This window comes from Fusarium mangiferae (assembly GCF_900044065.1).
Source record: "Fusarium mangiferae strain MRC7560 genome assembly, contig: FMAN_scaffold018, whole genome shotgun sequence".
Classification (NCBI taxonomy): Eukaryota; Fungi; Ascomycota; class Sordariomycetes; order Hypocreales; family Nectriaceae; genus Fusarium; species Fusarium mangiferae.
In genome coordinates this window covers 369,785-383,687 of record NW_024573938.1, presented here as the reverse complement: position 1 = coordinate 383,687, position 13,903 = coordinate 369,785, and the positions used below count along the sequence as shown (strand labels likewise).

General features: G+C 48.4%; 4 protein-coding genes across 4 annotated transcripts; 1 reads left to right on the top strand and 3 right to left on the bottom strand.

The window, feature by feature from the left end:
* Window positions 1–1,297: 1,297 nt before the first annotated feature.
* On the bottom strand, window positions 1,298–3,026 carry FMAN_11912 (uncharacterized protein; the record flags this gene model as incomplete). Its single annotated transcript, XM_041824637.1, has 6 exons — window positions 1,298–1,476; window positions 1,527–2,220; window positions 2,271–2,653; window positions 2,699–2,794; window positions 2,847–2,889; window positions 2,937–3,026. 6 exons carry the CDS (start codon window positions 3,024–3,026, stop codon window positions 1,298–1,300), a joined length of 1,485 nt encoding a protein of 494 aa, XP_041690097.1.
* Window positions 3,027–7,832: 4,806 nt separating this feature from the next.
* Window positions 7,833–8,246, bottom strand: FMAN_11911 (uncharacterized protein; the record flags this gene model as incomplete). The annotated part of the gene is made up of 1 exon (XM_041824636.1): window positions 7,833–8,246. The coding sequence occupies one exon, from the start codon at window positions 8,244–8,246 to the stop codon at window positions 7,833–7,835; it is 414 nt and encodes a 137-aa protein (XP_041690096.1).
* A 1,984-nt stretch (window positions 8,247–10,230) lies between these two features.
* On the top strand, window positions 10,231–12,155 carry FMAN_11910 (uncharacterized protein; the record flags this gene model as incomplete). The annotated part of the gene is made up of 3 exons (XM_041824635.1): window positions 10,231–11,157; window positions 11,208–11,497; window positions 11,543–12,155. The coding sequence occupies 3 exons, from the start codon at window positions 10,231–10,233 to the stop codon at window positions 12,153–12,155; spliced, it is 1,830 nt and encodes a 609-aa protein (XP_041690095.1).
* A 66-nt stretch (window positions 12,156–12,221) lies between these two features.
* FMAN_11909 (uncharacterized protein) lies at window positions 12,222–13,160 on the bottom strand (the record flags this gene model as incomplete). The annotated part of the gene is made up of 1 exon (XM_041824633.1): window positions 12,222–13,160. One exon carries the CDS (start codon window positions 13,158–13,160, stop codon window positions 12,222–12,224), a length of 939 nt encoding a protein of 312 aa, XP_041690094.1.
* Window positions 13,161–13,903: the final 743 nt, after the last annotated feature.

Genomic DNA, 13,903 nt, shown 5'->3' with positions numbered 1-13,903 from the left:
TCTTCCTCGACATTCACAATTTCCATGACTTCTCGATACAACATACCCCTGCATGATGCCCCAAAAGAGCTAGCGCTTCGTCGCGTGCGAGTCAGGTTGAATATCATTTGACGGATTGGCCTAGGTTGCGAGATGCTTTGGCCAATCGCTAAATAACCAACTGGATTGACTTGTCAGTGCGTGATGTGGGAGAAACGGGACCTGAAACATTTTTTAGCTCCGGGGCGGTCGCAAGGGGATTGCTTTTTGACGGCTGAGTCGAGAGGGGCTAAAAATAAGGGAGAGCGGTTGGTGCTGTGGATGGGGTCAAGCTTGCGAAGCTGGAGGAGGTAAGAAAACTTGGGGCTTTGACGGAAATATTCAGGTAGCTTAGCTGGAGCTTAGTGCATTCTTTGCCGAATTTATTTTGGCATTCTCTTTAGTTTTCTTGTCCTGGGGAAGAGTTATTGGGGAAGCTAGGCTGTGAATTGACAAGATGAACAGGGCTAGCCGAACAACTGAAGTCGATGGACACTCTGCACGTGCTCACATTTGGAAATTCGGCACCTGTAATTGTTTTTGTTTTCTCATAAACTGATCCATTAGCATAACTCATCTTAGACAATGAGTTCAATCGTGGGGACTGCGAAATGCACTAGATTATGGATCTAGCTGTAGTCAACATACTTTTGGAGGCTCAAGCAATATTTACTGCATTATCAGCCGGGATGTTTTGCATGCGGAACTTCCCGTCAGATAAACGAGTGAGATTGAGTGCATTCCCGCCGGCAAGTTCCATGGCATATAACCGAAACTCAATGGCTCGGACTTCAAAGCAATTTTCGCTTTTCAGTATGGCCACTTGTTCATTTAATCGCTGGCTGTGAAAGACGGCCCAGCATTTCTTTTGCTTTTCGGCCAGCTGAAGCGAAAAAGATAAAGATAAGAGAGCGATTCTGGAGGAGCGCACGGCGTTTTTTATAGAAATGTTAAGAGATACTTGCCTATGCGAGTGGACAGGGTGCCGCCAGAAGTATCTCCCATCAGATAATTGGGGATACCCTGTAGACTGATGAAATGTTCTTCTTTCACCACGAATTCTCGCGTTAACATATTCGTTCTATAGTCATACCCTTACATAAACTGTTTTCCAGACTGCTACCGGTTCTTTTTTCTTCCCCCCCCCAAATTCGAGTGAGTAACAAAACCGCCTTGACATCACTAAATCACTACTAATACTCAATAATGTCATCTCCAGCAATTTGGAGCCTGTGCAAGTTCAAATTCACAAACCAAGGAATTGGCAGCACCTTATTTTCTATTCCAGCTGAATCAGGCATCGCCCTCCTTTTGGCGTCAAAAGAAAGTACGCTCGTAGCTCCATATCCTTTTCCGACATGCCCTCCATAGAAGATACCTTGGCATTCGGAAAAGCGCGGAAGAATCTCGTAGTAGCCAAACGAAGCTCCATTCGCGCAAGATGTTTACCGATACAAACTTAAAAGCCATTATTAAATCGCGTGAAGCACTGAAGGTGAGCTACATACCTCTTGAGCCTCCGCCGAAAGGCATGACTGCGTCGTGCATCATCTTGCTACCCTTCTCCCAGCGCGATGGGTCCCAAACTTCTGGGTCTGGGAATACGTGCGGGTCGCGATGTAAGGTCCAAGCTTGTGTTGAAACAACTGTCTCACCAGGAATGAAGTAGCCTGCAAGGTGAGCACCCCCAACGGGCACGAGCCTAGGCAAAGCTGAAGGGACTGCTGCATATAGGCGAAGCGTCTCATCAATAACGTTATTCAAGTGGGGAAGCTCACGCAGGTCGCTGTGAGTATAGTCATCAGGCAGTTTCATAAGCTCTTTGAACAGCTTCTGCCGGACATCAGCATGAGAGCAGACGGAGTATATGAGGTACGTCAATGTCGTCGCGGTGGTATCAGAGCCAGCAACGATATACGCCTGCGCCTCAGCACGGATCTCATCATCTGACAGACCAGCCTCACCAGCCTCAAACAGCTTTCTGAGCAACATAGGCTTGGCTGCCGCAGGATTGTTTGCGAAATTTGTTTTATAGCGTGCGACAGCCTCGGTCGAGTAGTCTCTGATGCGTTGTGCAGCAGCAGCAGTTTCCTTGAAAACAGGTAGCGGGAGCTTGGTCGCGAGTGATATGAGAGTTGGAAACGTCGACCTAATGGAACCTTTGGGTGCTAGACCTTCCAGGTCTTTGATATACTGGTTCTTCTGGTTATATGAGTTAGCAAAGATTAAAGACAAGCAAAGTTGCCACTCACTTTGCCGTGTTTCAGTACACCAAAAGACTCCCCAAAGCTCAGATCCACAATAATATCCGTGGCCATAAACAACCAAAACTTGGCTACATCCGCTGCTCCGCGTTCATCCATTTCACGGTTGATGCTGGCAATTGCCATCTTGACATAAGCGTCAACTGTTGGCTCCACAGACTTGAGCGATGATTCAGAGAGGGGCGAGGACAGCAGACGACGATGGTGACGGTGGAACTCCACATCAAGAGTATTGAAGAGGTTATTGGTGTTGGGAACAAGATTCTGGTAAAATGGCGCTTTTCCGTAACCATCTTTGACGCGATGAATCTCTTTTGCTGCTGTCATATCGGAAATGTCAACCTCGCGAGGGCCTACTCTCACCACGGGGCCTGTGACAGGTTAGCGGTAGGTCATCTAGGGTTATTCAAGCGAACCATATCGCTGATGAAGGCGGTGGACGTATTGTGCTCGTGTGCCCTTGAGCCAGTGATACTTCAGAATCACGTCTGTCCAGCAGGATATGCATGGACCTGCGTGATGATGTTAGCGTAGCCGGGTTGAGTGAAGACACGGATAGCTCACCTGGTAGACGGGAAAGCGGGTTGAAGAAAATGGTAACAGTTGCCTACAGATTGTTAGAGCCATAGGGCCAGGAGGTAAGATTCCATTCACATAATAGAGAAAGTATAGAACACATAGAAGCAGTACAACATGACTAGTTGCGTCTAAGTTCAGGTAACCACGTTCGAGTTGAGAGTTCATGCTTAGAGACTGGAGTTCTTGGTGTTTGGTGTAGACACATGAACTGCAACACCTCGGGCTTATATAGATGTGAATACTGCCTAAAGTACACTACACACCGGTGTAAACAGTTCCGATCCGACTTTGAAACCGATCTGGCTGGGATATCTGCTGTCGAGGATGGAAGGTCCTCAACTGCTTGACAAAGAGGGGAGCGATCATTGGTCCAAAGGCCCCACTTTGGCGGACAACTGAAAGTCCGGGCTAACACCGAAGCGCGATGTGTCGGAGTTCTGAGAAGGAAATGCCGTTATGGGGTATACCAGAGGTGAGACAGCCATAGTTGGGGATGGGTTCAGAGTTGACAATTCGACTGTGATCTAGGGGAACATCGTAATATAGAGTAATCACGGTATTTGTCCACGAAGAAGTATCATCGTTATCTTGTACTCCATTCCGACGACCTTTTGAAAGGTTCTGTGGGATGCAACCTTGGTAAGCTAAGCTACAACTCGTCTCTGCATAAAATACTCCTCAGAACGTCCCCCAATTTCTGCTCACAGTCCTCAGGCTTGTCAACCGATCTCCACGCAACGAAACGATCTGGCCGAACGAGAATACACCCACTGTCACTAACACCTCTCTTCTCATACCATCCCCGTAGCTGTCTTGACGGCATCAGCTGCGCTTCTCCAAGCGCTACCATCTACGCCCACCAACAAACAAAAGGACCCTTTCCCCGCCAAGTCTAGAGTCGAGAGCATGTCCAGACGGTTTGGCTTGTCAATCCACGCGTGAGGCAATCTGCTACCGGGATAGGTGCTGATTTGAACCTCCACGACGGGGTCGCCTTGCAATTTTGGTCTTGGGCTAAGCTCGTCATCTAGGTCAACGGCCTTGGATACATAGAAATGATTGTGGGCTAAGCCAAGGCTCTCAAACTCTTGCTTCTTTTGTTCCAAGGCTTCGTAGAGATCGACTCGTCGCGTGGAGCCCTCCGGTGTCGCGTGCGATAGTTGACCCACTATATCCCTGCCTGTCAAAACTAGAAGTGGCAAACGAACATAAAAGGGTATCATGCAGTACAGGAGTCAAAACTTTGTTCGGGTAAAGCAGTTCTGGGCTGACGTAGCTCGGACTAGTAAAAGGAACAGCCTGGGGATCGAAACGGCCGTAAAGTAGATCCAATCTTTCTGAGTTTGGAATGTAAAAGCTGCCGTCCGAGAGGTTCCTGTATTGCGTCGGAGCCATTTTAAAAGATAAGGCTCCCCTGTTACTAAAGGGTAGATAAGCATGTGTATGTGGTGCTAAGCAAGTCAGTAAACGGCATTTGTAGGAACGATACATCTGGGAAAGAACTTATCATAAAAGCTAGCACCATTACCAAACATACTTTTCAGTGTGAGATCGTTGATAGTATGTTCAGTCCCCTTCTCATGCGAGTTAATAGAAGATTTGGAGTGGATCTTACTTTCATGAGCTTATGGCGACGAAAGATTGAATCATACCATTCTAGGGGCACTTACAACCTCATGTTTTTTCAAGTCCTGACAACGCTTGAATGATTTCCCACAGGACACACATATGTGGGGCCTGAAGGATACGTGAACGAGTACATGTGAAGTGATGTGATCTCGCTTCATCGCGACCCTTCCGCAATTATTCCATCGACACGTTAGATTTAGACTGTTGTGGCTCTTACGGCCGATATGGTCTTCGCACAAATGCTCCTTAGAGACTACACATCAGATAAATGTCGAACGCTATGTCATCCGCAAGGGCTTTGGGGTTTCGGTGAATGATAACTCACATAAAGTCCACCGGGGCTATTGAACTCTTGGTGACAGGCATGCCAACAACAAGAAGAACCCTTTCCGGGGTCCGAATTTTCTCTGGTAGACATTCTTGGCAGTGGTTGGTTGACAGCCAGGCGATTGTTGAGTATTGAAGCTGTTACTGAGTGGCAAAGATGAAGGAGCTTCGAGTTCTTTCAGACGGCCGAAGTACTTACCGGTATTTAACATATTGAACGAAACGGAACCTTTTGCCTCATACTCAACATGCTCTATAGGAACCATGCCGACCCTCACGTCTCTGAGGCAGTGATGTCATATTCTAAATCCAGGGAGCTCTCGATCATCGCTTCCACACCCTTCCAAACAAGGCACATGCTAACTCGCCATTCAAAAGCGGCACTAAAATTGAAAGTCTGAAACCTTATTTCATCTAAACTCAAGGTCTCGGTCGTTGGCACTTGAAAAACCAGGCGAGCCAAGGCTGCTGACTGAGACTTATTATAACTAATTAACGTAAATGCTAATCTGACGTTGCTCCCATAGCACATTTTACGCAAAGGTTTTCGATGTCTTGAAGGAAGTGAATGGCGCCTCGATAGACGATAGTAAGGTATTCCAGGTCGTTTACAGCAATTGTCGCGATGTCCTGTACTGCTACCTGCTGACTAAATTACCAAGGTTCATGTAGCGAATTTGAACTGAGCAGCATCCCATCTGAAACCCTGACCTTGTCGTATCAAACAGTGACCGCTCCAAGCCTCATCCTGTTCTTGGAAGCTGGCAAAAGTTGAATTGCAGCGGCGCTCTCTTTGACTGCAGAGAACATGGCTCGTGACACGTAAAATAACCGACTAGCGCGGTCATACTTGTCTTGGCTTCCCCTCACTGTTCACTGGCGCGTGTCGTGGCTGCTGAAAAAGAGAGAGGCCAGCCGGAGTGCTGCGGGCGTCTACTGGCACAAAACTTTCCTTGCCTTTTTTCCTTTTCTTTCTTTTTCCAGCTCCAGGTTAGCTCGGTACGAGTTTTTCGAAATTTGGGAGCTATCATTGGTGAAAGGCAAAGTGGAAGAAAACAGGGAAAAAACAAGGTTTAGCAGTTGGTTTGCTTCCGTTTTCCAAGCGCCACTACGCCATTTAAAGCTCGAACCTTCTGTGATAAGGTTGACATACGAGCCGCTCGGACAGCCCTCGCAAACTAGGCGCCCACTTCCTAGCACACCGGTACCAGCATGCATCAACTCAACGACTTGCTGATGTCGGGTTTGGTAAACATCCCAGTTCTTTTGCCCTGATCGCGCAGCGCTGAAAAGCGAGGCCAGGCCGTCCATACTGTACTGGCAAGGGCCTACGCATGCTCCCCGATTACTGATTGCGTAGCGAGTCAGAAAAACTGGGAAAGCTAGAATAAGATGGGTAAGCAAGTAGCAATTGTTACAATGAAGACAATAATAAGGATTAACATGTGTGACGTCGGCGGATGGAAGGGTATGAGGTGGTTCGCTTCTATAAAGCATGGTCCGTTTTACATGCGGATTATGTCTAGCATCTTTGTTTGTTATACTGATACAAGTGGTAGTCTCATAACCACAAGATGCCGTTCACCGCTAGGTATGCTTGGTCTTTCTTACCCATTGCCAATATCCCAGTCACTATGATGCTTGATCCTGGATTGTTTAGGTTTCTTTCTGGAAAATAAGTGCTCACTTCGAATAGCGACATCTGCAAGATCTTCCTTGCCATCTTTTTGCCTCCCATAGGTGTCTTCCTCGAGCGTGGTTGTCGTGCCGACTTTTTTATCAACATCCTGCTTACCATTCTTTGTGAGTTTCTTTGCAATCCCTGGCCAGATTCCTTTGAATCCATATTATCGCCTTATCGCGCTAGGGTCTCACTTTAGGTCGAACTGACTGGTTATCTTTAGGTTACATCCCTGGTATTATCCACGCTCTGTACATCATTCTGAAGTATTAAAACACTTCCTGCCTCAATTCTCTAGGAGGTAATGCCGCCTGGAAGGGATTGATAGGATTCAAATAGCTTTGCTTATCCCCTTCGATATCATTGACTACAGTATCTTGAGTTATCAACAGACCTTAGACATGAAATGTATTCCATTAACTACATTCGTTTTCCTTGCTTCCATCTTCTTAGGCCACAACTCTCTTTGCTGCTCACATCTTGCCACCTTTTCTCAGCCTAGTTTCCCCCCGTGACAGGCCTGCTCGAAGGGCCAACTTCTCCAAATGTTCTCCAGGTGCTGAAGCATAGTCTGCCAACTTGAGGCTGTCGGAAGCTGGCAAGCACGTCGGCTTCTCATCTCTTTAGACTACCATACAAAGCTTTGGCATACTTGCCTTATAGGACTCGATTGATGCGCTTGTCTCTTTGTTTCGCGGCCAATGGTGATATTTTTGTCTCGGAATGGCGTTCAATCTTCTTGACCCTGTTGCTATCCTTTATCGATCGCTTGACATGCTCGTAGATCTGCCGGATGGTGACTTGTCCAGGCTGCTCTCGAGACCGCACGATTCCTTGGAGTGCCGACTGGATCCTTGACAAGGCCGTAAGCTCCCGGCGTTCTAGACCGTCGGGAATGCGACGCAATACGATCACTGTTGCCTGCAGTTCGGCTATACATGAGGCTTGGTCGTCTCATGGCTAGAGTGACCGAGTACTTGGGCACTACCTTGTCATTCTGCCCTGGCGATTTTCACGATACAATGTTGTCTATGCCTACGAGCCCTCTTCTGTCGTATGCAGTGGTCGCGATGATGACATCGTTGACATTCTTGGCTGCAGTTATCGCCGTAGCGTGGTCGCCTCCACGTACTGTGTCAACAAATTGTTGTGTCTTTGGTAAGGTCTTGATGTTGACGTAAAGCCTTGTGTCCGCTTGAGCATGCCGCTCACAAACTACTTGGATGCTTTTAGAGACGTCCGTTCGAAAAGCGCCCGCGAAGGCTCGTGCTCATTAGCCAACATGCTCCGGAAACACCCTAGATTCCTTGGCGAGTAGGGCCTGGTTCATCTGGTTATCCTAGCGGGGTCTGGCGAACAACCGAAGCCTCGCGGATCAGTATTGATCCGCGCTGTCCCACTTCGCCAATGCCTAAACAATGATAATCAGGTGTCACCTCTCGCGCGTCACGGGTATTTAACTTCATCATCTCGGTGATATTCCTCGATGGTGTCTTCTCCTTTGCTTTGCCAGGCGGCCTCCGTCTTCCGGTAGGGTCGCAGACCTTGTGGTCGCTCCAGAGATGGATCTCCGCGTTCTGTGTACCGCTCGAGGCCGTCGAATGAGGAAGTCCAAATGCAGCCAATGACACCTGGCGCTGGGTACACGGCGTATTTGTACAGAAAGCAAGCGAGGGGCTCGTCCTCGACTGACGGCTAGGGTTATCGAGTGACCTCTGGGCCGTCGCGCCTCGACGCAGAAAGGTCATGGTTCGGCCCCTTGTTCAGTACCAGGGTTTGCATAGATTTACGTCTAGCACCGGGCTTGCTGCGGATAAGACTGTGGCAAGGCTCTCTATGGAACCGGAACGCTAGCGGGCGATCATAGCCAGGGCACGAGACTTTGTATAGGCTACAGCATTTGACGTCGACCGTCGCACTGACAAGCACAAACGGGTTGGGATGTGATTGATGGAGAACGGAAACGAAATGGATGCTATTGTAGAAAAGGGAAAGAAAAAAGTAAGAAGAAAATCCACCTTGATCTTTCGTGTCCTGCAGCGGTCGTAGCTCCGGCTGAGGGTGCGGGATGACCTTGGCGACCTCGCTTGTGCAGGCGTTGCCTTACTAGAGCTGGAACTGGGATTGAGCACAGAAGCGATAACTTTTGGACCACTCGCGATAGTGACAGCGGTTAGGTACCTGAGTGCCTAAGGTGGAGATCTGAAAAGACTGTGGAGAGAAATTTATGGCTAGCTGTTGTTCAGAAATGAACACCAAGCAAGCTTGGCGGAGCCTCTAAGTAGCTGTCTGAGTAAGCCGCCATGTCACGATACAGCTAATTTCGCTTAACTCCGATCCGTGACTGAATGACCAAATGAAGCCATACAAAATCTCGCACGGGCTGTTTGACATGGTGCATTGGACTAGGAAACATCGATATTAGTTAATTCTCACGCTAACGAGCCTTTTTTTTCGGATCCAGCAAACGCCGCCACATCCGTTGCGACAAGAATTATCCCCAGTAGTAGGTGCTTTTCCATCCATACTCTCTTCATCAGCTTATCTAGTCCGCCCCCAGTAAAAATTGCACTAAGTATAAGGTCAAATGTGCATTCCATGACGTGAAGTCTCTAGAAGAAACACTATTATAAATAATACATATCGATAGCAGAATACATTCCTTTTCGTCCACCAAATCCCGATAACCATAGTTAGGGCAAAGGTTAGACAGTGGAGAAGAACAGGATCCATGCCAATCCCGGATATGCAGATTAGAATTACCTTATAAACAATAATCTATTCTAAGGATAATCTGTGCTTTATCTACCAATCTGCAAGCAACTAATATCGACTTACAATAATAGGCGTTAGCAAACTTACAATAATATCTTCCTACTTGCCAAGGTGTGTAAAGACATATCGTTATTCGTGTCTTCTGCTGATCCCTAATATTTAGTTTCTTCCGAATTATCGCCACCTCTTGACTAGCGATGAATGGAGTCCTTGCCCTCTCGGCACGTTGAGTTGCATCGGTCACACACTGCTAATACGCCTGCCAAAAAGAATACCAATACGAGATACTAGCGATCCAGGACCTTAGGAAGTGCCGAAAGCCGCGACCTGTCCGATCAAACAGCGCTGCCGACACTGGCGGTTGGTAGAGAAGAACATATCGCAAACTAGAGGGAAATGGGACATCGACATCCAGTGTACCGTTACCAGTGCCGATTTCATCGCTCGCGGAGACACTGGATACAGCGGCGTCAAGGTGTTTAACGAGGACGAAGCTGAGTCAGAGAAGATCACCACTCTACCTTGTCGGATCTTCAACTACCTACAGCCGGACTTTTATGGCATAGAGGAACGATGGTACAAGGTCCTTGATTGGCATCTGCATGAGCCTAATAACGCAGGATTTGGCGGGGACAAGATTCATCGTCTCAAATTGATGGATCAGTTTGGGCGGCGAATTTTCGACAACTTGGAGCAAGCATATCCATAAGAAGCAGCGCACCGGCTGGGAAGATATGAATAGTCTTTTGTTTCAGTAACATGGAATCTTGTTTTCAATAAAAACACAGTCTTTACCGTGAACAAAGCAAGTATTCACAAAGAGAAGCCTCAACTTGCTGACGTCTCGTATACCCACTCTATTTCCGGAAGCCCGGGTACCCGTGACCCCACTTCAGTACCACTCCCATTTGACAAGCATCAGCCGTAATTTTCTTCCACGTAAATCACCCATTCACCATGGAGCGACTAGTCTCAACACGTGTAAACACACGATCTTCGCTAGCATGTCTCGAGTGTCGGACAAAGCACGTGAAATGCGATGCCAAACAGCCGCGATGCAGTCGGTGCACGGCATACGACAAGGCGTGCCAGTATACAGCTTCAAGACGCGGTGGCCTCGATCGAGCGGCTTTGACTGAAAGGCGGAGACGTCTGGCTAAGAATGCTGATGCGCAACTAGATCATATTGTGTCGGAGATTTCTGTGGCAGTTTCTAATGAGGGGATCACTTTGGGTGATGAATCTGTGACTGGGGCGGATTGCTTGGAGGGTTTCCAACAGACGAGCTTACCCGTTCCAACACCAGTACTAGAGAACCGCGAAACACCAAACTTCAGCCATGGCGGTCTCGCCGACGATTCTTTGGTCAAGTCGTACTATGCTAACTTTCACCACTTGCATCCTTTCGCTCCCCCGTACAAACACTTAGTCCAACTGTCTCAAGCATCGGCTTTCAACTTCAGTCCCCTCATAGCTTCCATGCGACTGATCGGCCATATCTACGACACCCACCAATGGTCAGAATCCCTTAGCAGCGCCGCCGAGGCTCAACTGTCACAGTCCAAACCATCAGATGCTGTTCAAGTTCAGGCTCGTCTACTTTACTCAATCGCTTTATTCTGGTACACCTTCAGGGCTGAGGCAAAAGAGCAGATGGATGCTGCAATCGATGTTGCAGTCAAGTTAGAGATGCATAAAAAGGAGTTCGCTACTACATGGGGCTTCGGAGACTCGATCATGGTCGAATGCTGGAGACGAACGTGGTGGATGCTATTCATCGCGGATGCTTCTTACGCTGGAACACTGGGGACAATGAACTTCAAAACATTAGACGTCGAGCCTACAGCGGAGCTTCCTTGTGAAGAATCAGATTATGAATCAGGTGTAAGTACTCTACAATGTCTTGAAGCAAAAGACTCACACGAGGTCAATAGACGATTCCTGCGCCAAAAACCTTGCAGGACTTCGATTCTCGCGAGTTCGATAGCGAAGACGTGGTATTCTCATCCTTTGCCTATCTTATCGGTGCCGTCCGCTGCGCAGCACAAGTCATATACATGTCACCCAAATGCGCAACGAAAGAAGATTCAGAAGCCATCATACAATCGGCTGACTCGGCATTCGATGCCTGGCTGCTGCTGCTTCCCAAGGATAAGAAGCCAGTGCTAAAGGCAGATGGAACCATTGATGAGCTGATGTTTCAAGCTCACTTACTCATTCATGTGTATGTCCTTCCTTCACCATGTTGAGAGTCGAGCTAAGTGTCTAGTGCCACCATTGGTATACACAGGCCATTATCGGATCTGAGATTTAACCCCGTTGAAAAAGTATCAAGCTGTGCTCGAGAGCCACCGGCAGATACACCGAAACCAAATCTCATCAACGTACACACGACAAGGATTCTCAAGTCAGTCAATGCACAGATTCAACTCCTAGCTTTGCCTGTCCGCCCGTTTCATCACACGCCTTTCACAACATGTATGGTCAGCGAAGGAACACTTGCCCTTCTCTCAGCTTGTACATACATGCTCAAAGATCAAGCTTTGGCAGTAGCGCGAGATCAGATCCGGTTGACTATCGGATGTCTCAAAGCCATAGGCGAAGTTTGGCCAAGGACTGCGAGGAACGTCAAAGAGATACAGACTATCGCTCGTCATGTCTTGGGACTCGGAGGGGGTAGTGCGGAAGTCGGGAGTACTCCAGGGTCAACCCAGGTTCCGAGTTTGACGCAGAGCGAGGGAGAAGGGAGCATGGAGTCTTTGCCTACAATGGACCAAGACGATAATGTCTTTGCGTCTCTGGGGTCGTTTGAGGATATTTGCGGATGGATCAATATGGGTGTGGAGCTGGATTCCAGCTGGATTGAAGGAGGTACAAGTTAAACACTAAATAATCTATGTAATCTCTACTACTGGACGTCTCTTCATCATTAAATTTCCAGATACACCTTAAAACTCGACCACGACCTTATAGCCCTTTCCACGCTGCTGAGCATCCTCCCAAGCCTCAACCGCCTGCTCAAACCGGAACTTCTTCACAGCTAGTGGCTTCAAAACTCCCTCGTCGAACAGCTTCGCCATTTTCCCCAAGCGATCGATATTCGGCGATACGATGAAGTACTTGTACTTTACGCCGGGTAAGGACAAGGACTCGGAGGGTTCATCACCGCCAAAAGCCCACTGGGGTGCAGGGTCGCCAATCGTGATGATCATGCCATCAGATTTGACCGTTTCCCACGTCCTGGCCAGAACCTCTCCGCCCACAGTATCAAAGACAACATCAACGTCCTTCACAGACCTCTCCCAATTTGGGGTTTTGTAGTCAACGATTTCGTCAGGTATATCGTCCAGAAGCTGCTTGTTTGTCGCGGATGCCAGCGCAATTACATGAGCACCCGTCAAGTGCTTGACAAGCTGCACAAACTGCTGACCAACTGCGCCCGACGCACCCGTCACAAGCACTCTCGTTCCAGCGTGGATCTCGGTATAGTCCAAGACCTCCCACGCTGTCAATACCGGAATCGGCAGGGCAGCAGCTTCAGCGTGTGAAAGCGACGCTGGCTTCAAGGCGACTTCATCGGGAGTGCAGACAACATAGTCAGCCTGCCCTGCACCAGTATGCGCTGATAGAAACGCAAAGACTTCTTGGCCGACTTGTAGGGGACCAGAATAGTTAGGGCCAAAAGCGGTGATGACTCCGGAAATGTCGTGGCCGGGAATGCGGGTTGGGCGTCGATATGTCTCCCCCCACATGACTTCATCGCCAGTGACTCCGGCGGCGTGGACGCGAACCAGAATATCAGACTTGACAGGCTCGGGTTTCTCCATAGAGAAATTGGTGGTGAGTTTTGGAGAAGACATGTCTCCAAAGATTTGAACGGCTTTCATCCTGATTTTGAGGGGATTGTTTTCTGGTGTATAAAGTGTAACGATAAACTAGTTGATGATATTTCTAAGAACTGATATCAATAAGCACTTTTTTCAGCCAAGAAAGAACTGTTTATATGTTGATAGTCGTAGTGGGCAATTGCGCCTGCGATTCGGGGACAGAAGGCGAATACCCGGATACCCGGGCGGGTCCTACAATTGACGAGTGCCCGGCTTATTCGTCTCCACCCGGAAATCGGGAGGCCGATAAGAAGGGTAATCGTCGTCTGTCAATTGAGGAAGTACGACTATCCCATCAGTATAAGTAGTTGCATTACGGCAAAGAACAGTATCTTTAGGTTCCTCATCCCTCGTTATCTCTGGCTCCTGTGTCTCCGCCATCACACCCCATCCATCACAGCGCAACAAGCGTACAACATCTATTTCGTAAATATGGCAGACATTGTTGACAAAAACCGGTAATTTTGAGCCGGTCCCTCGTCCAAAATCAATCTAATTATTACCAGCAATCGCCCTCGCGAAACTGTCAAGATCCTCTACGACTACGAGCTCACCAACGCACCCGGCAAGTCCATCGTCGGTGTCGAAGTGCACTACGGTCCGGGTGGCTGGACACCTCCGCATACTCACTCTGGCGCAACTGTCGTCGCCACTGTGCTTAAGGGCCAACTGCTCAGCGGGATGAACGGTAACCCACCCAAGGTTTATCACGCGGGTGAGAGCTTCCGCGAGTTTCCTGGATG